We start from the raw sequence: 18,596 nt of genomic DNA, 5'->3' as shown, positions 1-18,596 counted from the left end.
TAGAAGTCTTGTGTTTGTCAGGTTGTTAACTTTGTGCTATCTGCTATGTACTGCACGGCCTGACGAGAGCTCAGGTGGGTGCTCTCGTTATGCACAATGAAAGTGGTGATTATCTGTATCAGCAGCAGCAGCAATACCCCTGCGGTAAAGCTTCAGAGTTCCGGCAATCTGCTCTGCTAGCACAGCGTCAGTTCAAACAAAAAAGGCTGGCGTGTCTCTTGTTCCTCTCACGCTGGCTGAGGCCTGGCGCTCGAGTTTTGCCTGCATGTCGCGGTGCGTTCCTCACTTTCCCCTTGCCAATGACGGCAGAAACGCCGCGTCCGGCACAAACAAGAGATGAAGCGAGCACGAGCATGCCCCGGGGACAGGAAGGAAAACACGGCCGTCCAAGGGTGAAGAAGTTCCAAATCGCATAGGAAGCTTCGAAAACCACGACGCCCGCCGCCAGCTTGTCCAACGTGCCGCGTCAAAACAAAACGGACAAGCCAAGCCCACGAGCCCCACGAGCGCCGGCCGGGGAGGCTGGTGCTGCTTATCTATAGACCCCAGCCGCCGCCACGGCCCCACCGGTGGCCTCGCCTCGCCGGCGCCAGCGCACGCGCGCGCCCACGCGTCCGCTGGCGCGCAGGCACGCAACCCCGCCCAATCCCCTCCCGTCTCGTCTCCTTCGCCGCGCCCGGCTCGAGTCCCCACGGTTTTATCCCATCCTCTCCAGCGAAGGCGCCCCCCCATCCAATCTCTCTCCCTCCCACACCGAAAAGGCCGCGCGCGGCAACACGGCCTGATCCACCCCACCTCCACGTTCGCCACGTGCGCGCCACCTCCCTCGCCGCGGCCGCCTCCGTCGCAAGATCGCGAGCCCGCCGTTCGCAGGGCGCGGCAGCGAGTAGGAGGCGGGCGGGCCATGGGGACGCTCCTCCGGCCGGGGCCCGCCGCGTCGCCAATCTCCATCGCCTCCTCCTCGGCCCACGGTACTGCCGCCTCGCCGCTCTGCTCGGGCGCCTGGCTCTCTCCGGCGCAGGCTTCGGTGCTCATCTTATCTTATTGATGGATGGATGGTTGGTTCGTAGCGGTGGCTGGCGGGGGACGCGCAGGGAGCTCGCGGCATCGGGTGTCGGTGGCGGCCTTCCGGTCCCCGAGCCCGCAGGTTCTGGCGACGAGGTGGCGGCGGCGGAGTGATACGGCTGTGCGCTCGGATGTTGTCGCCGGCGGCGCGGCCGCCGCCGCAGCCGGGGATTCCACGCAGGCGCTGTCAGGTATCCAGCTGAATCCGTCGAAATGTTTTTACCGTTTTAAAATGGAGATGATCTCACTTATTGAAATAGTGGGCGGGGTGACTTATACCTCGGCGAAAGGGGAAGTTATGAGCGTAGAAATCATCAGGGCCGGCTCTATAATTTTAAGGGCCCCTGGGCGAGAAACAAGAGAAGGGCCCATTGAACTAACTTTTGGTGTCAAAACCACAGTATATGGTACGAATAATAAAATTACTGTGCAATACATATATAGCTCAATTGAAATATAACAATAGTGTAATAAAAAGACGAACAATAACTATTATGATTACCTCAAATAAAATATAGTGCTTCAGTTCTTTGTAAAAAACCGTCTTCGGGCATTTCTTGATGCAAAATCTTCAAGAACTGTATCAAGATTAATGTCATCCAAAATATCCTGCTCAATGCTACACATAGCCAAGCCATTCAATCTTTCTTGTAACATAGTTGATCTTAAGCAATTTCTCAACAGTTTCAGTTTGGAGAAGCTTCTTTCGGCTGATGCTACTGTCACTGGAATAGTTAAGAGAATCCGATATGCAATAGAGACATTCGGATAGCAATCTGCAGCTTTAACAAACTGAAGAATCTCGGTTGAGAAAATAAGAAAAACAATGGGAAAGTACTAATCGATCATGGGTGCTGATGTATTGCTTACTGTGATCGCGTTGCTTCCTTGCCGGTTGCCGACTTGCCGCTCGCCGTGTCCGATCGTTTCCTCTAATCCTCTACTCCTCTCCGGCCTCCACTCCCCAGCAGATGCAGATCATCACCCGTCAGCTCGGAGGAGGGGCGCAGGGCAGACTTTCTAGCAGATCATCACCCGTGCAGATGTAGGGCAGGGGCGCAGGGCGACTAGCAATACACGATCGGAGGAGTTGTGGCCAGGGCAGCCGGCAGCGGCAGAAAATGAGAAAGCGAAGCGTCGATACAGGGCAGCAAGCATCGGATCGGAGCAGCCTCACGTATTGGCCTCGTGGTCATTCGGCTTAATGGGCTATTGGGCTTTTAATTAAAGGACTAATGTATCTACTAATATTGCTTATTATATATATGATTTTGGGCCCCCTAATCCCGTGCCCCCCCCGGCTGTTGCACCTCCTGACCTCGATTGACTAGATTACTGTTGCTAATGCTCCGTCCATTATAGACCATTCTAGGTAGATTGATGACACAAAAATCAAACGGTTGTGACCCTTGAAACATTGCGATAGAAACAGGGAGAAATATGGCAGTGCGTAGCCTTGGCATGCAATTGCAGTACCCCACCATGGTGTTTCACCGTTTCATGATCACAGAAGAATCAGTAGACGTCAGGTACTACCTATGTCTCATACTTACTGGGGAAAGCAGTCACGCATGTCCAATAAGGCAACACATAGCTTGTGTGAAGTGAACTGTCTATGGAGACAAATGCTAGAGACCAAATTCTAGAATTGGTTTCCTTGTGCTAACTTGAAATTATTTTAACAGATCTGCAAGTGGCTTCAAGAGTCAGAGGGGTTTGCTTCTATTTGGTGACTGCAGTTGCAGCAATCGTTTTGTTTGTTGCTATGGTTGTGGTTCATCCACTCGTGTTGCTATTTGATCGGTACCGCGGAAGAGCGCAGCACTACATTGCGAAGATTTGGGCTACTTTGACGATTTCCATGTTCTACAAGCTTGAGGTTGAGGGAATGGAGAATCTACCTCTAAATAGTAGCCCTGCTGTCTATGTTGCTAACCATCAGAGCTTCTTGGATATCTATACCCTTCTAACTCTAGGGAGGTGCTTCAAGTTTATAAGCAAGACCAGTATCTTTATGTTCCCTATTATAGGTTGGGCAATGTATCTCCTGGGTGTGATTCCTCTGCGGCGCATGGACAGCAGAAGCCAACTGGTATGAGTAAATTCATCCCTTTTAGATATAATTTAGATAAAATTGTTATGAAGCAATATTTTCTGGACCCTCTATGTTATTTAGAGGGACACATGGGACAATTTGTTTGGTAATTGGAGTCACCGGAGTTCCCGGAACGATGGATCGAGGAACGACGAACCCGGAACAGGAATGACGTTTTCGATGCATTTTTACACTGTGGGAACGAAAACGTTCCCGCGTTCCTGTCCCGGAACGACCGTTCCCGGAACATGGAACGCTGCATCGTTCCCGTTCCGCGGTGACTAAGAATTGGCCTAACATGCTCTATTTTTCTGTTAACACACTTTGGCATGTGGTTTGAAACAAATAAGCAAACCAGATAACCAACTTTATGTAGTGTCATTTTTTAGCTTTAATATACATTATGTTTTGCAGTTAATGCCTTTTCTTGTTCTTTCCATCTTACTGTTTACTTTTTAACTATCTCCACGTTTTGCCATAAAATTGGTTTTGTAAATGCAGGATTGTCTCAAACGGTGTGTGGACTTGGTTGGAAAAGGAGCTTCTGTATTCTTCTTTCCCGAGGGGACTCGAAGTAGAGATGGCAAGTTAGGTGTATTTAAGGTTAGGTTCTATCAAAGGAGTTGTTCTTATTTCTCTGCATTTTATGCTTTTAAATTTTCTTGGAGTAGTGACATGCTCTTATAATTATTCTCAGCGAGGCGCATTCAGTGTCGCCACAAAGACCGGTGCTCCTGTGATACCTATTACTCTTATCGGGACTGGGAAATTGATGCCTTCTGGAATGGAAGGCATCCTCAATTCAGGTTCAGTAAAGGTTATTATTCACAGACCTATTCAAGGGAATAATGCAGAAACATTATGTTCCGAAACAAGGAATGTGATTGCAGACACTATTCTTCTACATGGTTATGGAGTGCACTAAAGCAATTGGGTGCTTTGGTCTATTTCCAAGAAGACATTCCAAGGCACAAGTACTTGAGGCAAAGCTTGTTGCCAGGTACTGATGCTAACTACCCACTCTGATATTTCGAGAAGCTAGGCAATATTTGATCTTGAGGAGTTCTGGTTGCTCTTTGTGGAATAGTTTTGTTTATGTTTTCACCCAAAAAAAGTTTGTTTATGCTCTGTAATTGCCCGAGATCCTTCTGTGCTGAAGATATTTGAGGCTGTTCTCCACTGATTGACGCTGGAGTTATACTTGAAAATAATGGAACTGATTAACGCTGGAATTATACTTGCTCTTTGTCCTTCTATCCTTTTGATTTGATATATAAGTTATTAGTACTCCCAAGTCCCACTGGTCACAAATATTAGAAGTTTAGGACACCGATATTGTCTACAAGATGCAACTTTTACCAGCAAATTCTGAAAAGATATATTTATTTTTTTAAAAAATAGAATTATATCATGGAATTATTTACATGATGAATATAGTAGCATCAACCTTGTCTTGCCAAACTATTTATAATTTTAACTATTTGTGGTCAAAGGTAAACAAGTTTGACCTAGGGCAAACCTAAAACTACTTGTGTTTGGGACCGGAGTATGAAATGTGCTCTTCCTGTGGGCAGCAACTTCAAATATCAGGTGCATTGTCTCCGCAGGTGCAAATTAGCTTGTACATCAGTGCTCTGAAGAATGTGATTTTGGTGCATGTTCACACATGTGCAGTGTTCTTACATTCAAACAGATGTAGCACAGTGAACACTACGCATGATCTCTTACTAGCAAATATTAGCCAATAAAAGATCACATGCCTGATTCGTCAAATATTAGCCATATGATCTCTTCCATATTGCTTGTATGATTGTATCAGGTTTTATGTGCTTTTATCTTTGCTGCAGGATGTAAAGGCTGGAGCTGGATTGGTAGTTGTAACTTGCGGTCCAATGTTGTGATCCCCCCTTCCCTTTATTTTTCTGTTGTGTAACAGTAACAGCGATGTAAAAGGCAGAGAGGTCATCTTCATTCGATGGAAAATAAAGCCAATGTGAAATTTGCCATTTTTGCAATGGAATTCCCCCTTGGTTTGGACATTGACTGGACAACCGGGCACTTTGAAAAGTAGTTTGGTTCAAAGTCGAACATGGGAGCATCAAAGCCCCTTCTTTTACTGGTTCTTGAGGTAGCCGGCCGTAGGCTTCCCAACAAGACTTGTCGGTTGCTACTTTTGCAGCTTTGACGGTGTCTGGTTCCGAACTGAATCGTTTTTTTATCATCGTTTTACTCTATCGTCTTTTTATCTATTTATTTCTTTTCTTGTTTTTGTATGAATCTCGGTTTATCGCTTTGCGATTATCAATGAATATCTATAAGGTAGGAAATCGTATACTTTCTACCATTTTGTTAAAAGAAAAATGCTTTTTTTTGTGGGAACAGTTAAAAGAAAAATGCTGAATCGGGGATCGCCTCTTCTCTAGTACTCTTACCGAATGGCAGAATCTGTAAGTGGACAGCGGTTAGCCAATTGTGCATGCGGCCTCATCGCCTCAGTACAACGAGCCCCGGGGCCGGGGGGGGGGGGGGCATGAGACTTGTATTCGTCACAGGTACGTGAGGATTGAAGGCAAAAAAAAAAAAATACGTGAAGATTGATGCAAAATCAGTGTCGTGCATGAAGCAGGCTACTAGCCATTCCTGCTGGGCTACATCGAACCTGTTGGGCTCGCGGACGGCACTTGAAAATCTTTCGGGCCTAGCGGTGGGTCTTTTATCGTAGAGTCTCGCAATTAGACCACTCTTAGTGCACAATTATTCGGATTGAAAACTATGTAACTATATCAGATAAATTTTATAATGATGAAACTCTCCTCACATCACATGAAACTCTATCATTCTCTCTTCTTGTCATGCTAGCAAATTTGATAATATTTAATACTATAAACACCCATTGAAACTGGGCTTAGAAGGTATTCCATTCCAAATTATTAATTATTTTGTTAGATAAATTGATTTTAATATTGTATATAATATATATCTAGATGCATAACGAAAATTATATATCTAAAAAAATCAAAATGACTAATAATTCAGGATGGAGGGAGTAGAAACCTTTTAGTCTCTTATATACCACATTGGCTGCGGTATAAAGGAAATAAAGTACTACGTTGGCTACGTAGTCGTGACCAGGGGCGGAGCCACCACTAGAGCAAGCTAGGGCGTCCACCCTAGCTCCCCTCGGCCGAGAGAGAATATCCCAGGTTCGGAACCCCGGCATTGGCGCATGGCGGCGCGGCAGTGCTCGAGGTGTCCCGGATGTGAGGACGACAGCGAGAGGCGACCGCGTCGAGCCGTCGACATTTTGTCACTTCATGTCCTCGTGGGCAGTGGACCGCAGCCTCTTTAGGCTTCAGCCCAGCGCGGCCGATAGGGTTGCTCGGGGCGCGCGCCCCACCCGTAGCCTCGCCCCACCGGCCACCTCTGCACCTCCCGCCGGCCGCGCCTGCAGCCCCTCAGCCCTCGCCCCTAAGCGCCTCTCACCGACCACGCGCACCTCACGTCGGCCACGCACACCTGCAGCCCGTCTCAGCGCCACCGGCCAGCCGCGCCCGCCTGCAGGGCGCCTCCCGCCGGCTGCGCCGGCTGCCAGCGGATCTTAGAGTATGAGTCCGCCCTAGGTGAATTCTCGAGCTGGCTTCGCCACTGGGACTAACAACAAAACCCGGCGACCAGACCACGCGGAGTGCGTGGTTAGCAACCTCAACATTATTGAGATTGAGAAAAATCCAAACACACTACATGATGTGCTTTAGCGTTTTTTTTTTCATTTCATTGTGTGAAACCCTACAGATCGGCCATCATCTGACAGAATAATAAAGCCATCAGTAGAAACCTATGGCCCCACTCTTTTCTATACTATAAAAGTTAAAATAATTGAAAATATTTCTCACCAAGATTACGCCCACCGTACCCCTCATGGAGGCCTCACTTGTCAGGCTAAAAGGCTTGACGAAAGGGAGGGGGAGATTGATTTTGTCGATGTTTTCCACCAAAATCCTATTACTCTTTATACCAGCAATTTTGTATACCCACTTCTTGTACCCACATATTAGTTTCCTTCAGTATACACATACTTTTCTTTGCACATACTTTTCTTTGCACATACGTTAACCCATAATTCACGTCATTTTTTCTTTTAGAAGGATCATAATTGACATCATTGTTTATGGAAGGAAAAGAAAGACGTGTATTATTTTTAGAAGAAAAATAAATGGCATTATTGCTTGATGGTTTTGGAAGGATATTAATTGACACCATTGTTTTAGGAAGAAAAAAAGATGTGTATTATTTTTGGAAAAAAATAAATAACATCATTGCTTGATGGAAGAAAAAATAAATATGTGCCTGTGTGAAAGGCCCTTGTTTGGTTTTGGTAATTGAGTGATAACTTAGGTGGACTAATAAGTGTTCATGTTGAGATACACAGGTGATTAGTCCATACAAAGACACTAGTATGACCAACATGTGCCATGGAGGAGAAATGGCTAAGGGTTGATGCTATGCTCATATAGTGTGATGGAGGAACTCATTGCATATGAGTCATGACATACATGGAGTCATATGAGTAAGGTGGTGAAGATCAAGACAAGGCTTGGCTTGATGGACCGGTCGCAATGGAGAAGGGCAAGTCAAGGCTTTGAAGTGATGGACCGCGAGGCGGTGAAGCTTGGGCAAGACTTGGCGCCGATGGACCGAGGCAACGTTAAAGAGCGGGCAAGGTCAAGATCGATGGACTAAAGAGGTCATATGATGATATGTATTGGATCGTATCATTCAAGATTGTGTTGGTGCATTGGTTGCATCGACACTTGGAGGATGGAGTTGATGAATGGAGATGAAATGGAAATGCGCAAGGCAAATGTATGACTTGTAGGGCATTTCATTTCACTAGTCTAAGGTTGAGTAGAGAAGTGCTTGACCGGATTTAGGATAGATGGCCGTACTATCAAGAGGGGCAATCTTGTTTGCATATCGGTCATCTAGTGCCACTTGAGCGATCTAACATTGCGATATTACTAGAATTGAGTGACGTGGTGAGATCAAGTGAAATCCTTTGAAAATGATTGTGAAAATGCTAACACACACGCACATGGTGTTGTTCACTTGGTGTTGTTGGCACATTTGCAAAGGAGAAAGTGTTGGAGTTGATGTAGATGTTGATCAACTTGTGGGAAAAAGAAGTGATGGGCGGACGGTCCGGCCCGGTTGGGCGGACAGTCCGCAAGTATAATTCTTTTTGTCCAGAGAGGTTGCAGCTCTGTTTGGGCTTGAAGGCCGTGCTGCGGACAGTCCGCCCTTGGGGCGCGGACAGTCCGCAGGTGTTTTAAAGAAATCGTCCAGAGAGGTTGTTTCTTTGGCAAGGGCTGAAATGTTTAACGGCGGACGGTCCGGCCCAGAGGCGCGGACGGTCCGCCGGTCACTTACAAAAATGACCAGAGACGTCTTGGGTCTCTGGTGGGATTTGAGGCTGAACTGCGGACGGTCCGCCCATGGGGCGCGGACAGTCCGCCGGTCATTTGAGAAAATGACCAAAGACGATTTTGTCTCTGGTGGTTCGGAGTGTCTGAACGGCGGACGGTCTGCCCCTAGCGCCCGGACAGTCTGCGAAGGGCTCTAACGGTCGACTCTGACACATAATCATTGCAGTTCTAGCCGTTGGGTTTGAATTGCGGACGGTCCGATTTTTGTGAGGCGAACAGTCCGCGAATGCTCTGTTTCGACAGGTTTTTGAGGTAACGGCTAGTTTGGGGCCTCCCTCTATAAATAGAGGGTGTGGCCGGCCATTTGATGCTGCTGAGCACCTTGGGGATTTGGTGTCCTTGTGTGAGAGTGCTTGAGAGCCCTCCAACTCACTTGTGCTTAGAGCAAACTATATTTGCTAAGTGAGAAAGCGATTCTAGAGCGTTGCAATTGAGAGATTGCAAGGGTTGGCATTTGGTGATTGTGTTGCAAGCCGGTAGTGCTTGTTACTCTTGGAGGTTGCCACCTCCTAGACGGCTTGGTGGTGTGTCTCCGTTGTGAAGCCCGCATGAGGATTGTGCGGTGCTCCGGAGAAGAGATTGTGAGGAGTATTGTGCTCACCCCGCGGGAGCCGCGAAGAGCAACTTTAGTTGAGCGAGACACGAAGAGCAACAAGGGGTCCGGCCGGATCATGTGCTAGAGCTCGGTGGGAGCACTCCACGTGGGAGAGTGTGACTTGAGAGTCACCACTAGCAAGAGGATCGGTGGCAACCTTGGAGCTTGTCTCAACAGGGATTAGTTTGGTGGCAACCAAGTGAACCTCGGGATAAAAATCACTGTGTCATCTTTGTCTACTCTTCTCGGTGGTTTCATTCTCCAAATCACAAGCCTTGTATTTACATTTATATATATCTTGTGCTTGTGTAGTTGCTCTAGTGATTAGTTAGCTTGTGTAGCTTGCTAATCATCTTCGTGCTTGTGTAGCATAGAAGTAAAGATCATAGTGTAGTTAATTATCTTGTATAGTATAATTAGTTGTCGTACTTAGTTTGTGTAGCTAAGTTAGTTTGAGGCTTTGGATTTGGGTTGTATAACCTTGTCCATTGTGCATCTAGTGAGCTTAGGTTGGCTTTGTGCTTTTGCTTATTAAAATTGTGTAGGAGCTCCCCGGTGTGTGAAGTACTAGTTGCATAGGCTTGTGTGACCTTGCAGTCTAGAATTGTGTAGGTGAGCTCCACCTAACCCGGCACTCTTTTTTGTCTTGTGTAGGATCTTTTGGAGGTGCCTTTGAGTTATAGTTAGAGGGGTGAAGTCTTTGCTAAGCGAATAGTTTCAATTCCGCATAAGTTTCGGTTAGCCGGCGCAATTAGTTTTAAAAAAGACTATTCACCCCCCTCTAGTCCGCCATCTCGACCCTACAAGTGGTATCAGAGCCGAGGTCTCTCATTTGTGGTCTTTACCGACCCGAGAGGATGGCGACTTATGGGCTAGATGTTGAGTGTCCACACATTTTTGATGGCACACACTTTGCACGGTGGAAAAATTGGATGATATGCAATTTTAAATTTATTTGCCCTCAAATATGGTTAGATGAAGGAAATCTAACTCAAACACAAAAGAAATGTCTAGATCTAGACATCCAAGCTACTAACATCTTGTTTAGATCTTTGCATAATTGCATTATTGGTGAGATCATGGACAAGGAAACCGCCCATGAGATTTGGAGTTATCTAAATGAGAAATATAGGGCGGCCTCCGATGATTATGATGATTATAAGACCAAGGAGGAAGTGCATGAGGATGATGAGCACATCCACGACATGGTGGTTGTGGAAGATTGCTCCACCTCATGGTCAAGTGATGATGATGATCAATCTACAACAAGTTCACTTGACATGATCGATGATGATGATTCAAGTGTTGCAAATGATGATTCTACTCCAAGCACACTTGATGATCAAATTGGTTTAGGCATAGATGATGTTGCTACATCAAGCTCATCTCCATCACCACATTGCTTCATGTCACAAGGTGACACAAAGGTATTAAATTGCGATGTGATTGATCTTGACTCGTATGAGGAGCTTTTGAGTAGATATGCTAGCATGACCAAACTATTTGAGAAAGTGTTAGCTAAAACAATCAAATTGGAAAAAGAAAACTCCTTTCTCAAAGACACATGTGAACAACAAAAGCATCTACTTTATGTCATGAGTTGTTCACATGAGGAGCTAAAATTGACTTATGAGGAGCTTAGTGTTGCCCATGAAAATTTGGTACTAGACCATGCTTTACTCACTAACAAGTTTTCTAATAAAGGAATTAAAACTAGTGAGAGCTCATCACATGGGTCAAATGATCAATTGCAAAATGTTGTTAACCCTTGTGATGTAGGCAAGAAGCATGTATCCACCTCATGTGATGGTTTATTATCTATGCCATGTTCTTCACATAAAGATACTTGTTCTTCTTCTACTATGCAACATGAGACTAACATTGTAGAAGAAAACAAAAAGCTCAAAAGTCAAGTGAAGTATTTGAGCAACGAGATAGAGAGGTGGACAAAATCAAAAGTCACCCTTGAAAGCATAATCAAAAATCAAAGAAGTTTCGGTGACATGAGTGTCATTGGTTCCAACAAGTGCAAAGTCAAAGACAAGAAATGGGGCAAGAAGAAATATAATAAGAAGATGAAGAAGCAAGAAGAAATGAAGCTCTCTCATTTCATGTGCTTTCAATGCCATGAGATGGGATATCTTGCAAATGGTTGCCCCAACAAAGAAAAGCTCAAGTTAAAGAAGGAAGAAGAGAAGTTTAAACATGTGAAATGCTTCAAGTGTCGCAATTGGGGTCACCTCACCTCAATGTGCCCAACCAAGTAATTGGTGAAGCAACAAGAGAAGTCTCAACCAAAGTCACAAGTTGAGCAAAAGAAGACACCCCAAGATCAAGTCAAGATTAATCATGAAGATCAAGTTGATGACTTAAAGATGAAGAAAAAGAGAACAAGAAGGGGTGGAAAAAGAGCAAGGCATCCAATGCATATCCCAGATGCCAAGATAATGAGCAAGAACAAGATTCAAGAAAAAAATGAATGAGTTTGCTCACATCAAGTGCTATAGTTGTGCAACATTGGGTCACCTAGCTTCGGGTTGTCCAAACAAGCTTGAGAAGAAGGATCAAGCAAACATTGAGAAGCAAGGAAATGAGAAGCATCAAATGAGCAAGGAAGAAAAGGCTCAACAAAAGAGAAGATGCTACTTATGCTGGGAAAGGGGACACATGGCAAATTCATGTTCCCTAGGTAACAATTCTAAGCCAATTTCAATTGATGCAAATATTCTTAGAAAGGATGGTAATGGTACCTTATTTGTTACTATTGCAAAACATCCCGCTATTTGTACTAAGGCATTGCTTAAGTATGTTGCTCCTAATTTGAGAGGACCCAACCTAGTTTGGGTACCATCAAAACGAGGATGAATGTGTGTAGGTACCAAAGGCATTGGAGGCTTGATTCAAATGATATTCATATTTTTGATCTTATGATTGAGCCAAGTAATTAAAGCCTAGTGCTATTCTCATCCCAATGCCATGTCAAGCTAATGAAGTCCAAAGTGCTTTCAACACATAAGCACAATTATCTTATTGTGGGTGGTTCATTGAATATATTTGTTGGCTTGTAAACTTATTTGTGTTGAATCTTGCTTTTGGATGAAAAATCATTTTGCATATTGGAAAATGAGTTAATGTTATTGACTTCATAAATGTGGCTTGAAAACTAGTACACATGATATTTGGTTCTCCTATGCAATCTTTGGTTCAAATTTCTGAATTTTTTTGAGGTATTTTTGGGCTATTTATGAGTTTTCTTGATTTAACTCGATTTATTTTCGATTTCTCGTTCTTACATACTCACATGAGTCTTTGGATGATGTTCATGCCATCTTTGAGATTTTAGGAATTTTATATGAGCAATGATCTAAAATTGAAGTTGGAATTGTAGAAGTTGGCAAAATTCAGAGCTGTCAGAAATTTGGTAGCGCGGACGGTCTGCGGGTTAGAGGCGGACGGTCCACCGTTCATGGGATTTTTCACCAGAGGACTGACTCAGCTGAAATCGAATGAAGCGGACGGTCCGCCAACGGACCGCGGACGGTCCGCGGGTCATCGGTGCAACCGGTCAGCTTCGAATACACCGGTGATGGGTCCACTGAGCGAAGCGCGAACAGTTCGCCAAGGGTCCGCGGACGATCCGCCTGTGTTGAGACAAATTTCACCAGAGGCTTTGCAGAGATGAAACTAGCCGCAGCAATGTACTGCGGACTATCCGCTACTAGTCCGCGGACAGTCCGCGATGGATCAGTTACACTGGGTCGCTGTGTGCACTGGCGGACGGTCCGCCAATTACCGCGGACGGTCCGCCTATGCGCAGAAAGGTGGGGTCGGCCAGACTTGACTTATATTGAGATGTCTCTTTCCTCTTCCCCACCAAACTGACCACAAACACCCAAAAGGCTTCTCTCTTTCTCTCTCAAGCACGTGGGGGAGACATCAAGGTCAAGGGTGTTTGGCGTGATTCCCGGACGGTCCAAGAACATCCCCAGACTCTTCTTGCAACTCTCCATCATGTCTTCTCGGTATTTCAATGATTCCTCTCATTATGTTCTTGGATTTCATCATAAAAGAGGCTAGGGTTTGGGATGCTCTGATATGTTTTTGGGCCATGGATTCATGAAAATATTTGGGGGATCTTGTTCCTAGTGATGAGGAGATACTATGGTTAAAATTTGGTTGGTAGATTTGAATCAAAACTCAAATTATGGATGAATCAAAGTTGGGGACGATTCTTGTGTTACTGCGCAAAACAGATGGGTCGCGGACAGTCCGCCCCTGACTGCGGACGGTCCGCGGTAGGGTTTCTGTAACCCACGGACGGTCCGCCCTCAGGCTGCGGACGGTCCGCCAGAGCAGTTTCCTGCAGATTTGTGCTAAGATGTGTCAATATGGCTTGTCTGAGATACTACGCTTGCATGATTGTTTCTTATAATTGATTCTTGAACTCAGGCCATCTCGAAAGATACAAAAGGCCACTACATCCAAGATCAAGAAGGTCGTGTCCTCCAAGAGACTAAGAGACAGTGATGACTCAGATGATGTTGACTATGCTCCTGACCCAAGTGACTTGGCTGTAGCATCTTCAGTGGGTGGTGTAGGAGATGATTCTTCCGAGGAAGATGTTGATGGTGAAGATGATGGTGTCACTGGCCTGATGGGGCTAGATCTTCCTAGCATACAGTGGACGATTGAGTCATGTGCAAATGCAAGATCAGTGAATCAGCTCAGCATGCCTCGGGACACCAACGTTCTGTACTTCAGAACTGAGGTACAACAAGATGCTTACTTTGGTCATCTAGTTAAGAAAAATGTATTCAAACATCAGACCATAGACCTAGCATACATGAGATCACAGCCAGTTATGTCTGCACTTGTTGACAGATTTGAGCACATGTGTCTAGCCAATTTCTTTCAGCATAGATGTGATTGGAATGAGACTGTCATTCGTCAGTTTTATGCCACCCTAGAGATTAGTATGGAAGAAGAAACAATTTGGTGGACAACTGGAAAGAGAACATAATATGCTAGCTTTGCTCAGTTTGCTACTGCAAATCAGTTGGATTATGATTTTATTACAAGTGAGCAAAGTGTGAACGTTGTATTGAAAAACCCACTAGATGAGAATGATTATCCGATCTACTATGAGCCTGCAAATGTGGGGATAGCTAGAATGTTTGGAGGCATTCAAGGTCTTAGGCATCATCCAGCTGTTATAAACAAGATTGCAAGAGTTACTTTCATGCCTAAGAGTGGAAATAAGGATAAGATCAGAGGTCTCTACTGGAATGTGATCTCTCATGTGATGAATGGAAACAGAATCAACATTGTTGCTCTTATCATGGATCAGCTGGTAGATCTGAGACTTAGTCTTGAGATGAACTTGTATTTTGCTCCATATATCATGTCAATTATCAAGGCCAATACCAGCTTCAGAGGCATTTGTGAGTGTAGGCATATACCTTTTAGGCCTTTCAAGAATGACACAGATTTTCTCTTGAGGCCACTGACTCCTTTCCCTGGAGATGATATGGAGGAGGAGCAGCATGATCAGGATGATGATGGTAGTGATGATGAGGGCCACATGGGAGCAGAGGCAGCACAACATGCCATGCCGCATCCACCACCTCCAGTGCAGCCACAGTGGGCACCTTCAGCTGGTTACTTTGATTCGTATTTTGCATCCATGCAGCAGAGCATGTCTTCTCAGATTGAGGGTTTGGCCAGCCAGATGTAGAGTCAGATGAACCATGGCTTCCAGAACATGCAGCAGCAGATGTTCCAGCCCATGATGACTCAGATGCAGGGGGTTCAGGAGAGTCTCCACTCTGACATAGCAGCCCTGGACTCACGCTTTGAGGATATGCCTTCTACTGAGCAGTTTGGTCAGCTTGAGGCCATAAAGCAGCAGCTTGAGCAGCGGTTTGACACTTTCAGTGCTGACTTCACTGGGTTTTCTGACCACTTCTACTCGGTCTTTCCGGCTCCATTGCCGCCTCCAGAGTTCTACCCACATCAGCCCTTCTACCCGCCGCCACCGCCTCCACCGCCGATGGATTGATCTTCTTGGAAATTGATGCCAAAGGATGAGAAGAGCTTGGAGTGATACATGGTTCTAGGGGGAGCTCATGGAGTGATACATGGTTCTAGGGGGAGCTCATGGAGTGATGCATGGTTCTAGGGTGAGCTCATGGACTTCGCATGGAGATCTTTTGTTTTTGCTTCCGCTTGCCACTCATGAGTTATTTGTGTCGAACTTTGTCTTGCATTGCACGTCTATGTTTTATGTCTTGCGTGGACTTGGTTTGTGATTTGAACTTGAACTTGGTTTGTAATTCGTGATGAACTACGTTGGATTGTGATACTCTTATCGATTATGTTCATCTTTGTGGTTTGATGAGGTTGTGCTAATCGTTACAAGCTTATATCATATATATCTTGTATGTTGTATGCCTCGATTTCTATTTGTAGGGGAAACTCCGTTAAAATTTTCAAATTTCATAAATACGTGCTCTTGGTATTCATTCAAATTTATAAGCACATATCAAGAGGGAGTTCTCTCTATTCATCGAACTTAGGTGAATTTATTCATATCATATTCTGAAATTTTCAAGATAAATGAGTAAGTTCTTCCAAAGTTCCATTCCAAGTCTACCTTATGTCTTGTGTATAAAGTTGACTTGAAACTTTTTATCACTTAAAAATTAGTATTGTCATCAATTACCAAAAAAGGGAAGACTGAAAGGCCCTTGTTTTATTTTGGTAATTGAGTGACAACTTAGGTGGACTAATAACTGTTCATGTTGAGATACACATGTGATTAGTCCACACAAAGACACTAGTATGAGCAACATGTGCCATGGAGGAGAAATGGCTAAAGGATTGATGCTATGCTCATATAGTGTGATGGAGGAACTCATTGCATATGATTCATGACATGGAGTCATGTGACTAAGGTGGTGAAGATCAAGACAAGGCTTGGCTTGGCTTGATGGACCGGTTGCAATGGAGAAGGGCAAGTGAAGGCTTTGAAGCGATGGACCGCAAGACGGTGAAGCTTGGGCAAGACTCAGCGCCGATGGACCGAGGCAACGTTAAAGAGCAGGCAAGGTCAAGATCGATGGACTAAAGAGGTCATATGATGATATGTATTGGATCATATCATTCAAGATTGTGTTGGTGCATTGGTTGCATCGACACTTGAAGGATGGAGTTGATGAATGGAGATGAAATGGAAATGCGCAAGGCAAAGGTATGACTTGTAGGACATTTCATTTCACTAGTCTAAGGTTGAGTAGAGAAGTGCTTGACCGGATTTAGGATAGATGGCCGTACTATCAAGAGGGGCAATCTTGTTTGCATATCGGTCATCTAGTGCCACTTGAGCGATCTAACATTGCGATGTTGCTAGGATTGAGTGGCGTGATGAGATAAAGTGAAATCTTTTGAAAATGATTGTGAAAATGCTAACACACATGCACATGGTGTTGTTCACTTGGTGTTGTTGGCACATTTGCAAAGGAGAAAGTGTTGGAGTTGATGTTGATCAACTTGTGGGAAAAGGAAGTGACGGGCAGACGGTCCGGCCCGATTGGGCGGACTGTCCGCAAGTATAATTCTTTTTGTCCAGAGAGGTTGCAGCTCTGTTTGGGCTTGAAGGCCGTGCTGCGGACAGTCCGTCCTTGGGGCGCGGATAGTCCGCAGGTGTTTTAAAGAAATCGTCCAGAGTGGTTGTTTCTCTGGCAAGGGCTGAAAGGTTTAACGGTGGACGGTCCGGCTCAGGGGCGCGGACGGTCCGCCGGTCACTTACAAAAATGACCAGAGACATATTGGGTCTCTGGTGGGATTTGAGGTTGAACTACGGAGGGTCCGCCCATGGGGCGCGGACGGTCCGCCGGTCATTTGAGAAAATGACCAGAGACGATTTTATCTCTGGTGGTTCGGAGTGTCTGAACGTCGGACGGTCCGCCCCTAGGGCGCGGATAGTCCGCGAAGGGCTCTAACAATCGACTCTGACACATAATCATTGCATTTCTAGCCGTTGGGTTTGAATTGCGGACGGTCCGGTTTTTGTGAGGCGTATAGTCCGCGAATGCTCTGTTTTGACAGGTTTTTGAGGTAACGGCTAGTTTGGGGCCTCTCTCTATAAATAGAGGGTGTGGCTGGTCATTTGATGCTGCTGAGCACCTTGGGGACTTGGTGTCCTTGTGTGAGAGTGCTTGAGATCCCTCCAACTCACTTGTGCTTAGAGCAAACCATATTCGCTAAGTGATAAAGCGATTCTAGAGCTTGCAATTGAAAGATTGCAAGAGTCGGCACTAGGTGATTGTGTTGCAAGCCGGTAGTGCTTGTTACTCTTGGAGGTTGTCACCTCCTAGACGGCTTGGTGGTGTGTCTCCGTTGTGAAGCCCGCAAGAAGATTGTGCGGTGCTTCGGAGAAGAGATTGTGAGGGGTATTGTACTCACCCCGCGGGAGCCGTGAAAAGCATCTTTAGTTGAGCGAGACGCGAAGAGCAATAAGTGGTCCGGCCGGATCATGTGCTAGAGCTCGGTGTGAGCACTCCACGTGGGAGAGTGTGACTTGAGAGTCACCACTAGCAAGAGGATCGGCGGCAACCTTGGAGCTTGTCTCAACGGAGATTAACTTGGTGGCAACCAAGTGAACCTCGGGATAAAAATCACTGTGTCATCTTTGTCTACTCTTCTCGGTGGTTTACATTCTCCAAATCACAAGCCTTGTATTTACATTTATATATATCTTGTGCTTGTGTAGTTGCTCTAGTGATTAGTTAGCTTGTGTAGCTTGCTAATCATCTTCGTGCTTGTGTAGCATAGAAATAGAGATCATAGTGTAGCTAATTATCTTGTGCAATGTATAAAATAGCCCGCTATTAGTTTTTTAAAAGACCTACCGCTACGCTATACAATATTTGTCTGCTATATCTGCTAAAGGAGGTTTTACAGGATTTAGCGGTAATAAATGTCCCCTATGTCCGCTAAAAATTTATTCAAAAGAAATAAAGAATTAATATAACTAGAGTGGATCATAAACAAAACAGTAGAGGCACAGTTGGACAGTCAAGATATGTGTTGAGTCTATTTTAGAGTGTTAGACCAATGATTCTTCTAAATTTGTATGTAATTATTGATTATTTTATTATTCCACTAAATAATTTAGCTTCCGCTATAGCTCTTTTAGCTTTTTGGAAGGGCTTCCGCTAAATATCTTAGCCCGCTATTTCTTACATTTCTTGTGTAGTATAATTAGTTGCCGTACTTAGTTTGTGTAGCTAAGTTAGTTTGAGCCTTTGGATTTGGTTTGTGTAACCTTGTCCATTGTGCATCTAGTGAGCTTAGGTTG

General features: G+C 45.1%; 1 protein-coding gene across 3 annotated transcripts; it reads left to right on the top strand.

Annotated features, from left to right (window-relative positions):
* Positions 1–410: 410 nt before the first annotated feature.
* On the top strand, positions 411–5,199 carry LOC120690772 (1-acyl-sn-glycerol-3-phosphate acyltransferase BAT2, chloroplastic-like). 3 transcript variants are annotated; one of them, XR_005681925.1, is made up of 6 exons: positions 633–971; positions 1,071–1,256; positions 2,751–3,157; positions 3,662–3,763; positions 3,858–4,160; positions 4,654–5,000. XR_005681925.1 is itself a non-coding variant. In XM_039973576.1 (5 exons), exons 1-5 carry the CDS (start codon positions 905–907, stop codon positions 4,083–4,085), a joined length of 990 nt encoding a protein of 329 aa, XP_039829510.1. In that variant the 5' UTR covers positions 411–904; the 3' UTR covers positions 4,086–4,384. The 3 variants fall into 3 exon arrangements, 1 of the variants encoding a protein (XP_039829510.1); XR_005681924.1 differs by lacking the exon at positions 4,654–5,000 and adding an exon at positions 5,008–5,199 and having other exon boundaries at positions 634–971; XM_039973576.1 differs by lacking the exon at positions 4,654–5,000 and having other exon boundaries at positions 411–971; positions 3,858–4,384.
* Positions 5,200–18,596: the final 13,397 nt, after the last annotated feature.

The sequence above is a fragment of the Panicum virgatum genome, chromosome 9N, assembly GCF_016808335.1.
Source record: "Panicum virgatum strain AP13 chromosome 9N, P.virgatum_v5, whole genome shotgun sequence".
NCBI classification, from domain to species: Eukaryota; Viridiplantae; Streptophyta; class Magnoliopsida; order Poales; family Poaceae; genus Panicum; species Panicum virgatum.
This window is presented reverse-complemented; position numbering and strand designations above follow the sequence as displayed.